We start from the raw sequence: 18,512 nt of genomic DNA, 5'->3' as shown, positions 1-18,512 counted from the left end.
GGCGGGCGGCGGGCGGCGCGAGCCGCCCGCCTGGAGGGAACCGCCAGAATACCGCTGCGCGGTCAAAAGACCGCTGCGGGTATTCTGGGTTTCCCACTGGGCTGGCGGGCGACCGCCAAAAGGCCGCCCGCCAGCCCAGTGGGAAACACCCCTCCATGAGGATGCCGGCTCCGAATGGAGCCGGCGGAGTGGAGGATGTGCGACGGGTGCAGTAGCACTCGTCGCGAATTTCAGTGTCTGCTGAGCAGACACTGAAATTCAAAGTGGGGCCCTCTTACGGGGGCCCCTGCAGTGCCCATGCCATTGGCATGGGCACTGCAGGGGCCCCCAGGGCGGAACCGCCAGGAACAGGATGGCGGTGAGGGGGTCGGAATCCCCAAGCTGCGCCGCCATGGCGGATTCCCATGGGCAGCGGAAAGTCGGCGGTACACCGCCGACTTTCTGTTTCTGGCCGCGGCTGTACCGCCGCGGTCAGAATGCCCGGCGGAGCACCGCCAGCTGAATGACCCCCTTTGTCTCTTGTTCCCAAAATACCACCATGATGCGCCGTATCTTTGATATGATGCACACATGGTGGTGTAAGGGGGGCGCTAAGGGACGCAAGTAAAGTGGCCCTGCACTGGGTGCACCGCCACTTTCCTTAAATCTGGTCTTAAGTGTAGTGTATTTAGATGGGCGGGTGTCGAAGGCTATATTATTGTCTGCAGACGTCATGGAGGTGAGAGAATGCAGACTATGTGGTCCTTCTGAGTATGAGAGAGGTGATTCTTTCCTATGAGAATGGTGTTCAGTATGAGAACTCAATCCATCTGTGCTAGAGTTCACTATTGCTCTTTATTGGAAAGGTTTCTTTGTAAGGACGTATAGTGGGGACTCTGATGTGTTCTGGCACTTGCTTGGCGTTTCAACCTCATGTTAAAGTAGTTTACGTCACGTTATTGTAGGCTGGTTTATGTGTAGTTATGTTGCATTACGTTATACTGAGTTATAGGGAATTATGCTGGTTTATGTTATATGGAGTTAGGTGGTTTTATGTGAGGTTATTTTATATTGGGTTATGTAGTGCTACGTTATTTCAAGTTGTATTATTGAATTTGTTAATTTTGCGTGGTATCCAAAGAATCCATCGGGATCAGTTTAGGAAGAGCCCCGGAAGGAAAACTCGTAGGAAGATCTTGATAAATTTTGCTACTTACATAATTAAGGAGAGAATTTTGGCTGAAGCCCTCAAAGCTGGAAGTTTTTCTAAAGGAGACTAGTCTTTCCGTGTAAGATCAGATGTTTCTAGAGCAACGCTGGATAGGCAGTGGGAACTGGGGAATTTTGTACAAGAGCTTCGATCTCTTGGGGCTACAGTACAGTTGAGGTTCCTGGCTGCCTTACGTATCATGTGGAAGAATAAAATGCACAATATAAGAGATCCGGGGGAGGTTCGGATGTTCATAGATCAGATAAAGGCTTCACAGTAGGAAATGGGAAGTTTTGCACGACGGAAAGCTCAAATAGGGGTAACATGATGATTATCCTAAAAGAGGAAGGGAGGGTTCCCCTTGGGTGGGGGTTTGGTTGGGAGGTTGGTGTTTGGGTGAAGGGTGGTTTTGCACTGGGTGTGGGAGCATGTGGGTACCAAAAGATAAAAATAAGAATGTCCTCATAATTTGTTTAAGTAGGAGGGATGAGGGTGGTGCTAAGATTTTCTTTGAAAATGGTTAAGTACGGGGGTCTACAGTTGATGATTCTCTCATGGAATGTCAATGGTCTGAGGGTAATGCGAAGAAGGAGGAAGATTTTTGAGTATCTTAGATTGGTTGATGAGGAGGTCGTATTCTGCAGGAAACTCATTTGCAGCGAGAAGAGTGGGAGAGTTGGCTTAAGCAAATGAAATGGGTGGCATATAGTGTGAGTACCAATCAATCTTGTGCAGTTAAAGGGGTGGCAATTCTGTTTAAAAAATCTATTGGGATAAAGGTGGGTAATGTGCAAGTAGACTCAAGGGGTAGATGGTAGTGGTGGAAGTTTGTTTGTATGGGTATTGGATCACAGTGGCAGGTTACTATGGTCCTAATGTAGATGATCCGACATAGTTTCAAGAACTATATAATCTTCTACTTTTAGCTAGATATCCGGTTGTGTTAGGAGGCGATTTTAACATATTACTGGATCCCTCTCTAGATAAATCTACCCCTCGGGGTACCGTTAATTCTCCTAGAACTCGGTCACAGGTGAGGCAGGCTATGGTAGATTTAGGATTGGTAGATATTTGGCATTGGAAAGGGGGTGAAGGATACAGATTGACATTTTATAATAAGAAATATGGTCATAAATCTAGAATAGTTTTTTTTTAGTACATAAGAGCCTGTGTGGAGATGTGATAAGTGTAGCTCCTGCGCCAGCACACCTTTCGGATCATTCAGCCATAAAGCTACATCTGAGTCTAAGGGTGCAGGGTCCCGAGAAAAGGTGAACAATAAACCGATCTTTACTTCTAGACGATTTAGTAGTGGAGGTATTAAAGAAGGATACAAGAGAGTATTTTGCTTTAAATTATGGATCAGCCAGTTTATGGAATTTATGGGATGCATATAAGGCATATATCAGAGGGAGGCTTATTAGTTTGGCGGCTTATTGGCGTCAAGAGGAGAAAGAGAAGTTGAGAAGTATTGAAGCATCTATAGCCGCCCTACAAGCACTAATATATAATGCACAAAGGGAAGGGAAGGAATGCCAGTTGGAGAAATTGGAGCGTCAAAAGGAAAAAGCGCATTTAGATCTAGATTTTTTCTAAAAAACCAAAATAGGTTAAAATGGGAAAGTAGTCGGTATGCGCATTACGAATATGGGGAAGGGTGCAGTAAACTTTTAGCCTGGAAGGTTAAGTCAGATCACTCAAAGAGGTATATTTCATCGATTAAATTGGATAGTGCAAGTCAGCCCTGTATTGAGCAATCAGAAATAGAGAAGGCTTTTGTGTCCTCCTTTCAAGCACTATATACAGAGAATCTTGAGAACTCAGTGGAACAGATTAGAGAATTTTTGAGGGAAGTTCACCTTCCTGTTTTGGACTACTCGGCAGTTGCTAGGTAGCCAGATAACTGGGGAAGAGCTAGCGGAAGTTATAAAGGCCCTGAAGAAAGGGAAAGCGTTTGAGCCTGATAATCTACTGAATAAATTATATAAGGTACTTGGGGAGGAACTTATACCAATCTTATTGGAATTATTTAATAATATGCTTTTAGAGGGAGCACAGGTACCTAAATCATGGAATGAAGCTATAATTTGTTTATTGTTAAAACCATGTAAGGACCCAATGTTGTGTTAATCGTATAGATTTATTTCGCTACTTAACTCGGATTATAAGCTTTATACAGGGATTCCATCTAGAAGACTGTGGAAAGTTATAGGTCATTTGGTTCATCCAGACCAGAAGGGATTTATCAAGGGTAGACAACTGTATGAATTAACTCACAACTTACTTGCTGCGGTAGATTTGGCACTACAGGAGGAGGCTCCTTTGGCAATTTTGACCTTTAATGCAGCTAAAGCATTTGATCGAGTTAATTGGCCCTTCCTGCAGGTTGTGATGGAATTATTTGGATTGGGAAAATTCCTTTATTAGAACAATTAGGGAATTGTATAGATCCCCGACAGCGAGGATTCTGGTTAATGGTATGCTGTCCCAAGAATTTAGGGTTGGTCGTGGTACTCGACAGGGGTGTCCTTTGTCACCTTTGCTTTTTGATCTGTATATTGAGCCTTTGGCAATTTTGCTACGGCCTTGCGGGGATATTCTTCCCTTTCGGAGTCGGGGTGGGAAAAGAAAGTAGCACTCTATGCAGATGATCTGATGATTTATACTAGTGATGTGGTGGGTTCCCTGCCTATCATCAACACATTGATGGAGCAGTTTGGTGGAATGTCAGGTTTCAGCATAAATACAGAGAAGACGGAGATTATGTGTTGGAATATGGCCTATGTTTCTCCATTAGTTAAACGGGAGATTAAATATTGGGAATTCAGCTTACAGCTAATTTCAGTGATGTGGCAAGGGTCAATTTTGACAGGGCCTATATGGAAACTAAAAAACTTCTCAAGGCATGGGCTGCTCTTCCTCTTTCTATAATCGGCAGATCTAATATTTTAAAGATGTGTATCCTTCCAAAGTTTACTTTTTTATTTAACACTATCCCCTTAGAGTTTAAGTCATGTTGGTTTCAAAAACTACAGGGTGACATATCCACTTTCGTGTGGGCATCTAAGGGAGTAAGGATAGCATGGAAGAAGTTATGTAGAAAGAAGGAGTGGGGGGAATTGCATCCCCAGATGATTTCTGTAGGTATTATTTGGCATTCCAACTAAAGAATATTAGCGTTTTATTGAATAAGAAGTTAGATTACTCTCCTGTTTGGAGAGCTTTGACGGTGCATCTTGCGGAGGGAGCTGATAATTTTATGTACAAATTTGGGCACCTGAAGTTTTTTAAGAAGGTTCGATTGAAGATCCCTAGACAAGCTTGTAAGGTCTGGATGCAATTTCGTAATGCTCTAGGGATAGCTTACTATTGTAGCTCCGCCCCCATTTGGGATTCACCAGGTACTCTTGAATGTCTTATGGATAAGTTATCAGCCCCACTGAAAGTTAAGGGGGTGGTAAGGTGGGGGCAGATTATAGAAGATTCTGAATTAATATCTTGGTCTGCATTTCAGGAGCGTACAGGGGAGACAATTTCCAAGTTTAAATATTACCAGCTATCTAGCTGGGTTAAGTCCCGCCATGCAGGAGAAATTGTGAGGAGCTCTTGGGAGGGACAATTAAGTCAGACATCTATTAATAAGGAGGTTGCTCTTTGGTATCAGGCGCTACTAGATGCAGTAGAAGATGATTCGTCCCTCGCGGTGCTGAAATGGGGGAAGATCTTTCCGACTCTAGACATTACTTCCCTATGGCAAAAGTCATGTTCTAGATTGTGGTTTACTATTAAATCGGCGGCAAAGAGGAAAAATAATTTGTTTACTTTGCATATGGTATATTAGTCACCAGCTAGATTAACGGCCATTGGGAAATCTAGGAAAAATTGTCTGCGATGTGGGGATGCTAATGCGGATGATCTCCATATGTTTTGGCAGTGTCCAAGATTGATTAAATATTGGGAGGATATAGGAAGTATCCTTAAGGTAATTTTTGGTGAGAATTTAGAAATAAACCTTTTAATGGTAATGTTTGGGGTATGTGATCCAGAACCTATAGGTCAGAAAGTTTCTGTGCAGCAGGAATATTTGTTGTTTGTATTAATGCTTTTGGCTAGACGGAAAATATGTTGTGAATGGGTGAACTCACTACCTCCCACCGCTCAGGACTGGCAATCATCAGTAATACGGTTATGCAATATGGAACAAGCTGGACTCTTAGTAGAAGAGACGATTTTTGGACGGTCTGGGAAAATGTTTATCAGCACTAAATATGGTTGGAATGTGTTATGTGTTTTCCTTCTCTTTCAAAATTAAGTCCAATGATTAAAACTCCCTCTACCCAATGGGTGTCCCTTTGGTATGACCACAGTCTGAGTAGAATGGTAAGGTGTGGCCGATGGCATACATGGGAAAACTTGGCACGTGTAAGACAGGTAGTATTGTGGGGTCTACTTCTTGTATGCACAAACCAAAGGTTTCTCCTACCAAAGCGTGGGCTGTGGGATGAGGACAAAAAAACCCATTTTGTCGCTTGTTCCCAAACTACCACATGATGCGCGTACCTTAGATATGATGCACACATGGTGGCGTTAGGGGAGCGCTAAGGGATGCAAGAAAAGTGGCGCTGCACTGGGTGCACCGCCACTTTCCTTAAATCTGGCCTTAAGTGTAGTGTATTTAGATGGGCGGGTGTCGAAGGCTATATTATTGTCTGCAGACTTCATGGAGGTGAGAGAATGCAGACTATGTGGTCCTTCTGAGTATGAGAGAGGTGATTCTTTCCTATGAGAATGGTGTTCAGTATGAGAACTCAATCCATCTGTGCTAGAGTTCACTCTTGCCCTTTATTGGAAAGGTTTCTTTGTAAGGACGTATAGTGGGGACTCTGATGTGTTCTGGCACTTGCTTGGCGTTTCAACCTCATGTTAAAGTAGTTTACGTAACGTTATTGTAGGTTGGTTTATGTGTAGTTATGTTACATTACGTTATACTGAGTTATAGGAAATTATGCTGGTTTATGTTATATGGAGTTAGGTGGTATTATGTAAGGTTATTTTATGTTGGGTTATGTAGTGCTACGTTATTTCAAGTTGGATTATGGAATTTGTCAGTTTTGTGTGGTAATGTTTAATAGGATTTGGTCACATTGGGTTATGCTGAGACATTTTATAGTGAGTTAAGTTGAGATACTTATGATGAGTTATATTGTGTTATGTTAGAATTCATAGAGATGGGTTATATTGGTTATTTTACTTTGGGTCATGCAGTGCTGTGTTATTTCATACTGTATTACTTTAGGTTGTGTTATTTTATATTGTGTTATGTTATTTTACAATATTTAGGAGGTGGAGAGACACACGGCTCAATTACACTCACAAGCTCTAAAAGCTCATATTTTATAACACGTCAAGGGAAACACTGCTTCCAGAAACTAGACTTTTCTAACTGAAAAATAAAAACTGGGCCCCAGAAGTATCACAAAGAAGTCCCCTTCAGCGGCTTCTTGAAAGCTCACAAAGTGGCCCTCTGAACCAACTTCTAAAGGTTAGACTTTCCATGTGTTGCAATCTTCGCTGACTGAGGCATCATCATTTTCTTTACCATTATTGACATCCTCGTCAGTTGCTCCAACTACTAAGCACAAATTATCTTTCGAAAGGTCACTGCCTCCTGTCACCCCCACACCTTTTCCCAAAGAAAATCTAAGTTTTCTTCAATTTGATCCATATTGGCTCCTAAGTCATCCTCTTGACATAAAGTGTAAAGTCATCAGCAGCTTTCGGTGCTAACTTCTCACCATCGGCCTGCAAAGTACTCTTCAGCGCTGTTGACTTCCAAGCAGTCAGCAGCTCCACTACCAGTTGCTCCACCATAAGTATGTACCACCGATTTGCCGAGCTGACCATCAAATGTTGCTGCACTGCCTTTCAATTCAAGAGCCTTAAACAGCCTCATCTGTTATTTCCTTGTCAATTGGAGCTTCATAAAATGTCACCTCATTATCAGTGACTTCCTTGTTTGCTGTCACCTCATCAAGGATAGTCTCATTTGCTGCACTGAGTTTAGTATAAATTGTTCGAACTGATTCACCAGTACAGCCAATGCCTACATTGACTACAAACTGATGGTTTATTTTGTATAGTTTACACTACTGGCATCAGTTCAAACCTGGTCCTGAAAGAGCTTTCCTCCAGGCAACATGGAGAAGAACTGAAAGATGATAATGCTGATGATGAAGTTAGTTATGAAGCTGAAGCCTTCAGTGAAGACGGAGATGACCAAGGAGCAACTGCTTTTCATGAGCTAAACATCCAATTTATAACTGATTCTGAAGAGGAACAGCATAATTCTGCAAAACAGAATCCAAGATTTATACCATTGATAGTGCCTAAGCGAGATCTACCACTGATTCCCATGCAGCATTACTCCCTTTATAATGCCTGCCAATGTGTGCGGGCAGCGATGACAATGATGAGAAGGAAGAAGTAAAGTAGACTGAGCGTACAGCATATGTTCCCATTGAGGTTCACTCAGGTGAGCCTTCCTCAATCAAGGGAGCTGAATGTGATGCTTACATAACTCTTGATGAGCATGGAGCATCTTCCCAAAGACTCACCAGCTGCAGACATAGGATGATTGCAATAATGTATTAAGAGAACATCTCAAAGGTTTAGCTCGTGAAACACCCCTATTGAGAAGCCCCGGTTCCTTTTCTATTCCTTTTCTATTTTAAGAAGTAAATAAAGGGAATTAAGGCAAATTTCCCCTACATCACCAGATGTGGGGAAGAAGGTCTTCCCCACATGGAAAATCTGAAAATAACTTCTGTTGGCCTTGCCAGGTTAGAAAAAAGATAAAAGGCCCATGACATTTTTTTAAAAAAGACTAGGGGCCAGATTTAAGAAAAGTGGTGCTGCACCTAGTACAGCGCCACTTTTCTTGTATCCCTTAGGACCCCCCTAACACCATCATGTGTGTGCTGTATCTAAGATATGGCGCACCAATGCAGTAGTTAGGGAAATTTGGAGCTTTGCAGGATTAGTGTAAAAAATGTTGATGCTAATCCTGCAAAGCCCATTGAGGCCCATTATGAATAATGGTGTGCCTCCTTTTAACGCCTGCTCTGAGTAAGTGTTAAAAGTGCTGGTAGATTTCTTTACGCCATTTTTTGCCCCCCTAATAGGGGAATGCCATCTTTGCATACATTATGCATGGTGCATGCATGATTAGCACAAAGGGTTACAAAGTGGCCCAATGCATGCATTGCGCCACTTCGTGAATCTGGTGCGGTGTTTGACCATCGAACGCCACATTAGCGTAAAACAAATGACGCTAATGTGGCGTTAGATGGTGCAAGGGGCTCTTAAATCTGCCCCAAGATATATAAGTACACCACTGTATAAACAATGACTATGAAGGTTTCCCAGGCTGGCAATGGGAATTCATTTTAGTATGTAAATCTATGAACAAAAACGCTAATGCTGGAAAACGAGGGCAAGCTTCGTTGAATGCAATTAATGATAAAATAAATATTTTTCTTGTGTCATCTTCCAGTTATTTGATTGTTATATTATAGACACTTTACTTACCAGAAAGGCTGCAATGGCTCCTCCGGTGACAAACCCCGCCAGCACATCTGACCAGTGGTTCCGGTACTCGGCCACCCGTACCACCCCGACCAGGAATGCCGGGCACAGAAGCGCCAGGCAGAGAGAAGGCTTAGCAAGGCGAGAGCCTTTAATTTTAAAGACCAGGGTGATGTACATCTGTAGAATCAGAGAAGATATCAAAGTTAGAATCCAGTAAGGGTCCTGCTTGGGAGAGGTAACAGGGACACCCCCAGCAGTAATTTTGCCATCTAAGGGGCACGCTGTCCCATTAAGGCATTGACAAATTCTCATTTCTCGTATAGACTTTCTGAGCATGGAGTTAGGCAAACATCTGGTGTAACTAGTTGTGCACCTCTTGATACTTGAACTCTCTCACCGTAATGATGTGTGTTAAGAATTGAAATCATAATAGTAAACTTGATGATGATAATAATGGATAATATTAATGCCAATTATAATAACGGTGTGACATTACTATTATTACTGTTCTAAGGATCATTATTATTAATGTTAATAGTATCGCTATTGTGCAGTCTTTGAGTTCTTTTTTCAATTAAACAAGAGTAATGACGATAAGAATAAAAATAATGTTGTTAGTGATTCGAATAGTAGTAATCGTAATGCAACAGAATGCAACCTAATCACTAAATAATGAGGGACGGAAACATGACTAATGTAAATGTACTGGATGCAGACTCTATCGTCAATGACCCATAGAGGAGGGAGAGACTGCTCTCTGCAGGACAAAGAAAGGGACCACTCTCTGCCATATAAAAGAAGCAGGCTCTTTGCCTGCAGAAGGGAAACATTTGTTGAGCACCATGCCCCATCTCTATTTGTCCTGGCGCCCCTTGGGCCACACCACCACAGATGTTGCACGTGCCAAGAAGCACAGGAACAAGTGAACATTTCAAACAAACATGATGCATATGTGTGTGTGTGTACATATATGTATATGAATTAATAGATAATGTTATATATATGTATATTACACACATATATATGCATGTTTGCTTAAAATGTTTAAATTTGACAAGATAGATACACGTGTATACACACAAACATATAAAGATACATTTAAACATATTAACCATGGATAGATATTTCTTTGTGACAGTCTCCACTGTTTCGTTATGGTTAAATAAGAGTGTACTAAAGAAAGGGATTTTTTGTTTAGCTGATACCTTTGGCAAAATTTGACAAATCTGTACAAAGCGTTCCCCAAAATAAATGATCCACTTTGGCTCCTTTATGGAAAGTTTTGGACTGATCCATTAAGTGAGGCAAGCAGTGTGAGTTCCTATAGGAAACTTTGCTGTACGATACAGAAATAAAATGACTGAACAGAATTACACCAAATTTGGCAAAAAGTGAACATTTACTCAGGAAGTGAGGATTACATGATTGGGAGTAACCCACTCAGCTATTTTCGAGAAATTAATTTTTAAAGAGGGGCTAAGGTTGGGCTAAAGGAATTAACACTCAGAAAAAGTTAGGTATATCTGGAAAGTTGGTCTCACTGGAGTCCTGCGGGACCCCTGCGGTACCACAAAGTTTTTAAAAATGGTACTGCAGTACTGAGCGAGGACACCCCAGTAGTACCACAGCACTAGTAAAGTGGTATTAAAGATCCATTCAAAAAATTACAATGGTCTGGTCATAGACCAGGCCCTGCGGTCATCCGCCATTGTGCAGGCCATAGGCAGTGCGCAGTGGTGTTGAGGGGTCGTGGGTTGGTTGGGGGCAAACCAGCTCTGCCCTCAGCTGAAGGCTGTGCACAGTGAGGTTTGAGCACCCATGAGGGGTTGGGCAGAAAAAAGGTTTGTGGGGGTTGAGGTCAGGGCCCAGCACAAAACCGCATCATTAATGCCATCAATGATGTTATGTAACATGTCATGAATGATGTAATATGTGAGGCCGTAAGCAGTGCTTGGCCAGGGCACAAATTATAGTTATAACTGGTAAATTTCAGGGTTTTTTGTTTTTTTCAACATCAGTTCCTGTCTCATTTCAACATCTGAGTATACCAGCGCTTTAACCTTTTTATTTTTTAAGTGAATTATTTGGGCTTTTTTTAATATGGGTTAATACCTTAATACCATACCTAACTATAACATCACACATAAATTGCCCTTTACATGTGTCCCCACAAGGAGTATCCATGTCCCAGTCTGTACCCCACTCCTAGAACTAACTTTTAAATACGTCACTGAGGAGAAAGTGTCATGTCTCAACCTGTAGAAAAGACTGGACTTCATGCTACACTTGAACCAAGAGGAAGAAGAGGCCACTATCTGCTACATGGGGCAGAGAGCTCCTATGTGGGGAGCCCCACATAGGAAGGGATGCTGTCTGAGGAGGAATGATCACTCTGTATTCCACAGAAGAAGGGATTGCTCTCAACATACAGGAGGGAGGTACTTGTTTTTATCAAGCTCAGAAGAGAGAAAGGCTGAGTGGACCTGCCAGAATTCAAACATGTTGCCTGGTCAAACATGTTGCATTCTCCCCAGCCTGGTGGCAGGCGCAAGAACACACCTCACATGGAGCTCGTAGTTAACATCTTTACTCATCAGCGTACAACATGTAACAAAACTCTCAATATCCCAAAAACCACCAAAGACACACCCAACACCTCCCACATTAATTATGTAATGTGCTTCATAAGTCCACCCCTAACCATGGGGTCTTAATGCTTGCAGTTCTATGACACTACATCTCACCCCTGGTTAAATAAAAAGACACAAACAAAAATACAAACAAATAGCAACATTACATTTCTTGGATCAACCATCTAAGTGCTCATACAGTCAGTCAGACCATGTGGTATGAGGTAGTTGAGTTGTACCTGGGGTGGACCCGATGGCATCAAATGGAGGATCTGTCTTTTGCTTTCACTTTTGTTTGACGAGAACCAAATCACCTTCCTTGAACATGACTTCTAAGTTTGACTAAGTTGATCAGCATACATTTTTATTTGCTGCTTCCAAGCATCCTAAGTAGCACGAACCACATCGTTATGCAAGATTCACTCAGGGGTCCACTGTGGTAGTTCGGTTCTTATGGCTCGCCTGAACATCAGAGTGGCAGGATTCTCACCTATGCTGGAATGCAGGGTTGACCGCAAATCACAGAGGTCTTGGCATAATGCCTGATTCAGTTCAAGCCATTCTATCAATGCATGTTGAATCACTGGTTTCAGGGTCCTCAAATTGTTCTACTACATCGTTGGCTTGAGGCCACAAAGGTGTGCTTTTCTGGTGTTTGCTGTTGAAACCAACCAGAAACTCCTTGAACTCGGTGCTGTTAAACGGGGAGACCATTGCCACACTTGAGAATATCTGATATGCCCCACATCGCAAAGATGTTATCTAGACACTCAGTGATGTTGTAGTGGGTTGTGTATACCATCCTCAACCAGAGGAAATTGGAATGCTTGTCAGTGATCACCATAAGGTGATGTTCATTTGCCTGAGGCCCAAAGAAATCAATAGAAATTCTTTCTCATGAATGCACAGGGAGATTGGACATTGTCAGGGCATGCTGAGTCATCTTGGGAGACAGGCAGTTGAATAAATGACACTCTTTTAGTTCCCTCCCCACTTTCTCGTCCAAATGGAGGAACCATACATGTTTCCTCAATACCCTCTTGATGGCCACAATGCCACAATGGCCTTCATGGGAGAGTTCAATAACTTGCTGCCTATAACACGCAGGTATGACACTACAGTAGCCTCTTAGCACAATCCCTTCTTTAGTGGCGGACAGTTCATCCTTGACATTGCAATATTTTTTTAATTACACATCGTCACTTAAAGGTTGAATGCTCCGTTTCTAGGACTGGGCTGCAATAATGTCTCTAAGGGCACACATGTCCTTATCAGCATTGGTAGAAGTAATGATTTGCTCAATGGACAAAGCTGCAGGTGTGCTAGACTTTACACTGAAGTTGATGTTCTTCTCTGCAGTTTTCGACATTGAGCTGTGACGCTGTAATGGTACTCGTGAGAAATAATCAGCAGGGTTTTGATTCTTGCCTGGCTTCTGCACAATTGTATAGTTGTATTCTTGTAGATGCAATACCCACCTCTCAAAACAAGGGGCATCTTGGGTTTTTGATGGCTGAAAATGGTGAGTAACGCATGGTGGTCAGTGATGATCATGAAATGCTTTTCAGACAGAAACACATGAAAATGTTCAGAGGCCAATATCACCTCCAGGCTCTCCTTTTGCAGGTGGGAATAGGTGCGCTCTGTGTCAGACCAACTTCAACTGATGTACTCCATGATGTGTCTCCGAGCATTTGGATGCCTAGTATGCAGAGCAAGGATCCGGCCCAGCCCCAACTGGCTTGCATCAACAGTCATCTCAGTGTACAATTTAGGAATAAAGTAAGCCATATCAGTCGCATTTTCAATTGCATGGTTTTATGTTTTGGAAACTGCGGTCACATTCAGCTGACCATCTGAACTGGACATTTCATTTAATCAGGTTTTGCAAAGAAGCACTCATTGTGGCAAAGCTATGAATGTACCTCGAACAATAGCTGTCCATGCCCAAGAAGGACCCATGGTGACATCTTGCGTAGGTAGGACTGGTGACCGATAGTGCTCGTACTCTGATAGGATCAAGAGTCATGCCTCCATCAGAAAACATGTGTCAAAAGAACTTGGGCTTTTTTTAATGAAATTCACACTTTTAAGCGTTTAAGGTAATACCTGCACCTGACATACTTGCTTGAGGGCTTTGTCATGCTCCTTTCGTGTTGCATCAAATACCAGTATATCATCACTGTAATTGTAGGCACGTGTCACAAGCTGAATGTGTCACAAGATGTATAACATCTCCGATAATTTCTGCAGAAGAGGACACTCCAAAGCTTAATTTTTTTAATCTAAGTATACGAACATGAGTCGAAAAAGTGGTAACATACCTGCAGTTCTCTTCCAGTTTAAGCTGATGGTAGCCCTTGTCCGGGTCAAGACGGGAAAAAACGTTGGCTCCATTCAACTGCATGATCATATGCGCAATGTGCAGACCAGGATGACTCCCCTCTCTCAATTAATTTGTTGGCTTGATGCATATCCAAGCAGACGCGCACTGCACCTCCACTGTCCTTTTTCGGCACTACCACAAAGGGTGATACCCATGGTGTAGAAAGAGTAGCACGATCAGTAATTTCATGCTTCAGTAGACTGAGCTCCTTCTCGTCTGTTTCCGGTAGTTGAAATGCTATTCTGCTGTGTTGCTGTACAATAGGCCTGATGTCTTCATTAATGTGAAGTTGTACCTTCATCCTTTTGAGCCTTCCTAGACCATAAAACAGGGAACTGACTCACAGTTGTGCATTTAGGTGGGAATTGATGGTTATCAGACCATGTCAACAGCAGTTGTGAAGCTAAGTAGGCATGCACTAGATGGAGTACCTTAAAGAACATGAACTGGGGCCTGTACAGATGTCTTCTTGTGCCACAGGGTCGCTATGAATGATCCTAGACTCACCAATGGCTTGGAAGAAGCCAATGAGTACACCTTCGTACTTGACGTTTTGAGTCACGGTATAGGTGTTAGACTGTGAATTTCTTTAATTGGCATGATCTTGAATGATGCACATATATTGATTATAAAAGTTACTGGATAACCGTTGACTTTCAGTTTGATTTTGGGGCAATGTCCATATGGGTTCTTTTGCTTTCTCAGCTCACTCTTTTCTGCCCTTGTTCGTCTTCTGTGCAAGAGTGAAGACACACTTGTGCATGTTGTTCCCTTTTATCTATGATTATTGCACATTCACCCCCTTCACAGTTGCACTATGATGATGTCAAGGAACTCCTATTTAGTTTCGATCTGTTGAAGTTGAGGTTGTTTTTTTTGTCTTTTGATGGTGTGACAAGACTGCTTCTGGAACCTTCTAGTATCCATCTTCTCCTCCTACCGTGATACACTTGTTTTTTTGTTTTGCTTTACAAACGGTTATAAATTGGTTCTCCTTTCCGCACCCTTTACACGTTTGTCCAATGGCTGGAAACGTATTCTTCTGTGTAAATGAAAAGGTACATTGGAAACAGTCTTTCTTTTTCCGAGGATATTGTCTTGCGGGCATCTGCTTAGCACCGGTGTCTACACTTCATTAGTAAAACTGATTCACCTTTTGCTGTTCCCACTTCCATGTCAGCAGATTGCTGATCTGCTCGTTCCTTAGCTCTAGCACCCACTAATACCTTTTCTAGAGTGAGTGTCTCTCACACCATGTATCTTCGGAACGAGTCAAATAAACAACCATCAATGACGCTTAGGCGCATGGCTTCTTCATCATTAAATTCACTGAATTTGCAATGTTTGATGAGTACTTCAAGTCTTTCAACAAACTCATCAATCATTTCACCAACTTCTTGACTTGCTTGATTGAAAATGTACCTTTCAAAGTCGACGTTTGGTATTGTATTAAACTTGGCTCCCAATACTTCTTTGATTTGATGGTAAGACATTGTCTCAGTCTGTGAAAGTTTCTTTAACACTTCTTTCAATCTGTGGCCAGCGAGATTATTTAAGTATTTAATGATTTTTCTCATCACTTACTTCTTTCAGCGCATCTATGAAATCATCGAAAGTCTTGATCCACGTGGCCCACCTGGCTCCAATATTCTGTGTTTTGGTGTTATTGAATGGTGATGGCGGTTTCAAGAATGTAGAAGCACTGTATTCCATGTCTTTTGTGGCAGCTGCAGGAAATCTTCACTATCTTGAAGACTTTTTGAGTTGTGCTGAAGGCCACTGGCTGCCGCCTTCCTAGTCCCGGGCAGCTTCTTCAGGGATCAATAACTTGTCAAGCACAAACCATGTGTTCGTTCTCAAGTTACCTCGACCAGTTTTGAGGTTGTATGACCGGTGAGTAAGCTCACTTCTCATACCTGGTTGTCTCTGCCTTCTAGTGTTATATCTGGCTGTTGTTACCTTTGACATTGTACCTGGTTAGCACTGCCTTCTAGCATTATCTCTGATTGTCGCTGCCTTTTATGTTGTACCTGGTTGTCACTGCCTTTAGTGCTTTCTTTGTATGACTGATGGCTCTGGGTTGTGATGCAGCACTTTCTTTTTTTCTTACCTTGCCAGTAAGGCTGCAGCGATGCTTGCACTCCACAATGCAGGATTCTTCCTTTTTGCTTGGGTGCACGTGGCACGCACAAGCAGTTTGCTATTTCTTGCAACCTCTCAGGAAGAGCATTTCTGTTTCTTCTGGGTATGTATCCCTTACTTGTTGCCAGTCACTGCATACTCACCAGTGCAGTAGCAGGCGCAAGAACACACCACACACAGAACTTGTAGTTAATGTCTGTACTCATCAGCTTACAACATGTAACTAAGCTTTCAATAGATCACACCCTGACTCTTCCCAGATTAATTACGTAATGTCCTTTATCAGTCCACCCCTAGTCACAAGGTCTTAATGCTAAAAGTTCTAAGACACTACAAAACGCTCATCTCAGTAGTGGATGCAGTGATACACCAGTCCTGGCACAGTGCTGGAGGAGGAAGGGTTCTCTCTTTGCCCTACGGAGAGAAGGACTCCCCTCTAGGCTTTGGAGGAGAGAATTAATGTTTTCTGCTGCTCTGGGGGAGAAAATGGTCTCTTTCTACCCCCAGAGGAAGAAGTGACTGCTCCCTGACGCTCTGTTAGAGTGAGGGGTCTGCTCTTGGCCCACTGGGGAGGAAACTACCTCTCTCAACCTGAAGAATGGGAACAGTCCTCTCTCTGGCTATGTAGCTATCTTTATCTTTGAACTCTACACTGATAATGAATGGAAGTCCATCGTCAGAAGAACCTCACTCTTCCACAGATGGGGCTAGAGTTTAGGAACGTATACCAGTACGTTCCCCAGAGGCCCCTGCAAGCTAAGCCACAGTCTTACATCTGGTACTTAGTGCTCACCACGGTGTAGATGGCAGAGTAGGCACTGAGAGCCGCGTCCTTGGAAGGGAAGGCCTTGCGGGCGGCAGCCACGAGCACTGGATTCCCAGAGCAAGCTCGCTTATCCGCCACATATTGTGTTGATGACAGGCATCCAAGGGCTGTGTAGTTGGGTCGGCAGACCGAGAGAAAGTGAGGAGTCTGGTTTCCTGTGACCACCTGACCAGCGTTGGCGAAGATTGTGGTGGTGAAGAGGCCAAAGGAGTAGACACCTGTGGGAGGTAGAAAGAGCTCGGTTATGGAGTTTGTAACCTTTGTGAGACAGAAAGCCACACAGTATGAGGTAACAAGGTGCACTGGTAGAGCTGTGGCTGTCAGTGGGTCCTAGTACTGAAACAGCAAGCATTAGACTCAATTTAGAGAGTTCCCCAAATACAGGCCAGAGGTTAGAGCTAAGACAATTCTAAACCGAAGGTCACATACCAAGTATGGAAGTGTGGTGTAGTTTGGCACATGTTGCACCCCATAATGTTGCTGCTGTAATACAGAATGCGCCCAAGTAATTAACAATTATGATCCTATAGCCTGTTGGCTCAATGTCATGGTTTGCTGAAATGCTTGCTTGGGCATCTACTAGGATTTTTGACTCTGGAATGAGTATATTTCCTTGGCAGATCCAAAAGCAAGTCAGTTCTTTTGTTTGAACCAAAAAAATCTGTCCACCTGAAGTCACTGTATTATATTATATGCTTGATATAATGCTGTATACCCTTGACAAGGCTGTGATGTGTTCCATTTTGCATCACTGGCTTGGGCTTTCTTTGGTTGTTAGGATGTTGGTTGCGGTAAGGCCTACTTTGTTTGCATTGAGTGAAGGTGCCTAAGGTTCAGGGATGTGCTGTAAACATGGAACAGTGAACTGGTAGGTCCCTGAAGCATGAGGCATTGCAGAAATTGTGAAAATAGATGGAGTCTCAAATGAAAGTTTCTACGCTACCCTTTAGGGGAGTGGTATGTTTCAAATACTCTTTAAACCACTGTGGATCAGAGGACTCAAATTCTAGGGCCAAAGGAGCAACCCATAGAGCGTACAGCCAAAGGAAAATGTTAATTAATTATATTCTGGTGGAAGCGGATTAACCACTATAGCCTTAGAACCAGCAGTGGCGTGCTCTACCGGCCATTAAAGGCCCGCTCTCGTGTTAAAAGCCCGAGCCGAAGGAGAGGGCCTTTAACAAGGGAGAGGGCCTTTAATGGCCGGTAGAGCCCGCTACGGCGGGTTCCAAGGCTATTAGAACATTCTGCCACTCGAGGGCAGAATGTTCTATCAAATAAAACAAATTCCTCACGACGCTCGAGAGGATTAAAATCCCCTCAGGCTCCGTGAAGCTTTGTTCACAGCTAGTGCTGTGAACAAAGAGAACATTGGAATGTTGACGCTCCGGGCTTTTACCAGCCAGTAAAAGCCCGGAGCACTCCATTTTCTGCAATGGAGCCCCCAACATTCCAATGTTCTAATTAGTTGTTGCCACGTTTTGTTGGCTGCCGCTAGCCGATCAATAATTGCACCTTTTTGACGTGGAGGCATGGGAAATTATTCTGGAGAGTGATGTACAACATAAAATTATAGACAGCTAAACTTTGAATACTGGGAAAGTTTTCTCCTCTGGTTTCTGAGTGAGATTATAGGTAAAGTGAGCCTCACTCTTGTTGTCTATTTGATGTTACATAATGCCCCTCAGCGAAAAACACCCCCCTTATTCATGCTTACGATCTATAATTCTATATTATCCCACAATCTGCACC

General features: G+C 42.9%; 1 protein-coding gene across 2 annotated transcripts in view; it reads right to left on the bottom strand.

The window, feature by feature from the left end:
- PLPPR2 (phospholipid phosphatase related 2) overlaps positions 1-18,512 on the bottom strand; it is a 98,979-nt gene that overhangs the window by 33,679 nt on the left and 46,788 nt on the right. For both annotated transcript variants that reach the window (XM_069231876.1, XM_069231875.1), the window contains exons 5-6: positions 16,728-16,978; positions 8,777-8,953 (exon numbers count right to left, since the gene is read on the bottom strand). In XM_069231876.1, the coding sequence (XP_069087977.1) occupies positions 8,777-8,953; positions 16,728-16,978 (428 nt within the window). The remainder of the gene's footprint in view (positions 1-8,776; positions 8,954-16,727; positions 16,979-18,512) is intronic.

Source organism: Pleurodeles waltl, chromosome 4_2 (genome assembly GCF_031143425.1).
Source record: "Pleurodeles waltl isolate 20211129_DDA chromosome 4_2, aPleWal1.hap1.20221129, whole genome shotgun sequence".
Classification (NCBI taxonomy): Eukaryota; Metazoa; Chordata; class Amphibia; order Caudata; family Salamandridae; genus Pleurodeles; species Pleurodeles waltl.
Note: the sequence above shows the minus strand (reverse complement) of the source record. Positions and strands in the feature narration are given on the sequence as shown.